Source organism: Phoenix dactylifera, chromosome 5 (assembly GCF_009389715.1).
Source record: "Phoenix dactylifera cultivar Barhee BC4 chromosome 5, palm_55x_up_171113_PBpolish2nd_filt_p, whole genome shotgun sequence".
NCBI lineage: Eukaryota > Viridiplantae > Streptophyta > Magnoliopsida > Arecales > Arecaceae > Phoenix > Phoenix dactylifera.
Window position 1 is genome coordinate 6771939 of NC_052396.1, and position 2607 is coordinate 6774545.

General features: G+C 56.6%; 1 protein-coding gene across 1 annotated transcript; it reads left to right on the plus strand.

Moving 5' to 3' along the window:
- The first annotated feature begins 483 nt into the window (after positions 1–483).
- Positions 484–1995, plus strand: LOC103716907 (transcription factor MYC2-like). Its single transcript, XM_008805106.3, has one exon. The coding sequence runs from the start codon at positions 556–558 to the stop codon at positions 1870–1872; it is 1317 nt and encodes a 438-aa protein (XP_008803328.2). The 5' UTR covers positions 484–555; the 3' UTR covers positions 1873–1995.
- The last annotated feature ends 612 nt before the right edge of the window (positions 1996–2607 follow it).

Genomic DNA, 2607 nt, shown 5'->3' on the forward strand with positions numbered 1-2607 from the left:
CGTTGGCACGGCCACCGAGGCGCCCGTGCCGGGAACTGTGCGTTCACGCCGGCGCGGAAGCCATCGCGAAGGATCGCGGCTCCCCCACCCGCCCCGGCGTACGTCGACGTCGCCTCTCGTACTACAAATGCCATGGTGCATTCATCATGCCACCCACGTGAGAGGAAAACTGGTTGATAAAGCCACCACCATTACTCATAGCATCACGCCTTTCCGAGAGGGAGGAGATGATTGCTTGGTGAACGACCACTGTTTACATGTCTCTTGGCCAATATTTCCATACCTGGTAAGTGGTGCGTCTCGTGAACTTTTATCAACCGAAATTGGAAACAAGTGGGCCTCTCGGTGTAGACTCTAGACTTCCCCACAGCCACTGAACGGCAATGGATCTAAGTCGAGCAATTAATAGGTGTACGTCCAAAAGGAGGATAATGTGTCGTGCTGTCGCTAGCTTTCTTTCTCCGCCACACGTTATAAACCCCGCATTCACGCCTGGAAACCACCGCCAATCCCCCAACGTCACTCTCTACTCACCACCCTTAGGATAACAAGATAATGGAAGAGCTCATCTCCCACTCCTCCTCCTCCTCCCCTCCGCCTCCTCAGCCGCCATTGTTCTCCTCCTCCGCCCCGGCCGGGACTCCCCCTACTCTACAGCTCCGCCTCCAGTGCCTTCTCCACTCCCGACCGGAGTGGTGGGCGTACGCCATCCTCTGGCGACCGTCCGCCGCCGAGGATCGCTCCGCCGTCCTCTCCTGGGGGGACGGCTACTTCCGCGGGCCCCGGGACGCCGACCTTCCGCGGAAGGCGGCAAGGGATGAACCTATCGGCAGCGCTGCGGACGGGTCCGGCGTCACCGACATGGAGTGGTTCTACGTCCTGTCGCTGACCCGGTCGTTTGCGGCCGGGGACACGGCTACCGTCCTCACCAGCGCCTTTGGATCGCTGTCCCCGGTCTGGCTGGCGGGGGCCCACGCGCTGCAGGTGTGCGGGTGTGAGCGGGCCCGGGAGGCCCAGCTCCACGGCATCGAGACGCTGGTCTGCGTTCCGGCCGGCGAGGGCGTCCTGGAGCTCGGCTCGGCGGAGCTGATCCCAGAGGACTGGGCTCTCGTCGAGCAGGCCAGGACCTTCCTGGCTGCCGCCACGGACGTCGCCGCCGACGCCACGGTTCCCCTGGCCGTCCCCGGGAGGCCTCCGCTGCAGCCGAGGTGGGACGGCCTGTCGTCCTGGGTCGACTCCGAGCACTCCGACGCCGAGGAAGGGACGGTAGTGGACCGACGGCGGGGAAAGAAGCGGGGTAGGCGGGCGGGGACCGGGAAGGAGGTGCCGGTGAACCACGTGGAAGCCGAGCGCCAGCGGAGGGAGAAGCTGAACCACCGGTTCTACGCGCTGCGGTCGGTGGTGCCGAACGTGTCAAGGATGGACAAGGCGTCCCTGCTGGCCGACGCCGTGACCTACATAAAGGAGCTGAGGGCGAGGGTGGAGGAGCTAGAGGGCGAGGCCCGGAAGGCAAAGGAAGAACCCAAGGTCGTAGATCAGGGTGGTAGCGGCCATGGAATTACTACCACTACCACAAGTAGTAACAGTACGGTGTCGTCGGAGATGGGGGAGGGAGGAGAGAAGGTGGTGCAGCTGGAGGTGGTGGTCGTAGGGACGGAGGAGGCAATGCTGAGAGTGCAGACGGAGAACGTGAAGCACCCGCCGGCAAGACTGATGGGGGCGCTGCGGGACCTGGAGGTGGGAGTTCACCATGCGAGCGTGGCCAGCCTTAAAGGAGTCATGGTCCAAGATGTGGTGGTGAGGGTGCCTCAGGGCCTGAGGGGCGGGGAGAGCCTAAAGACTGCTCTTCTTGCAAAGCTGGAGATGGATTGAGGTAGCTTCGTTTCCCCACCGGAGAAGTTGGTCTTTTTTTTCTTGTTCTCTTGTGTTCTCCCGTTTGCTTGTATACATTATTCCAGGAAATAATAAGAATGTGATCGGATGGTTTTTTATTCAGTCGATGCTCAAATGGAGGTGTAGCCTCTGGTAGTTCTGGAAGGTGGTAGGGTTAATTTGATTCCCACAAGTTTGGAGCATGTCAACCTGGAGACAGTAATGGGTAACGACGGGCCATTGCATTTTGTCACAGGCCTCTCTGTCTATGGGAGTGGCTACTGTTTAATATACAGTGGGCTCGATACTTTATGACCATTGAGCATACATGGGCAATCATGGTAGCAGAACTGGGCAATCATGGTAGCAGAACGGAACCACCAAGTTCATCAAACTCGAGAGAAAAGGAACACGAACTTTTCTTTTAAACAGTACATCTAGGATGTAGCAGCTACTCAACAACATAGACCATATTCATCGTGGGAAAAAAATTCCGGGTCATTCATGATCTTCACCAGTATTTTCGGTTCAGGTTGGCCTGATATCCTGTTTGATTCCATAATTAATTATAACTAAGTAGAATCATCACACAATCACTTTCTTCACCAAATAACTTTTTCAACATTAAAAGCAGGTTAAAAATTTAAACTTGGCTAATACTGTTAAGATCTACTTAGAAAGGAGATGGTTTTTTTGGGACTAGTCATAATGCATGTGCAAATATGCATCACCTAT

Bases quoted from the DNA above. Each gene is read 5' to 3' on its own strand.
- LOC103716907 (XM_008805106.3), top strand. From the start codon at position 556: ATGGAAGAGCTCATCTCCCACTCCTCCTCCTCCTCCCCTCCGCCTCCT.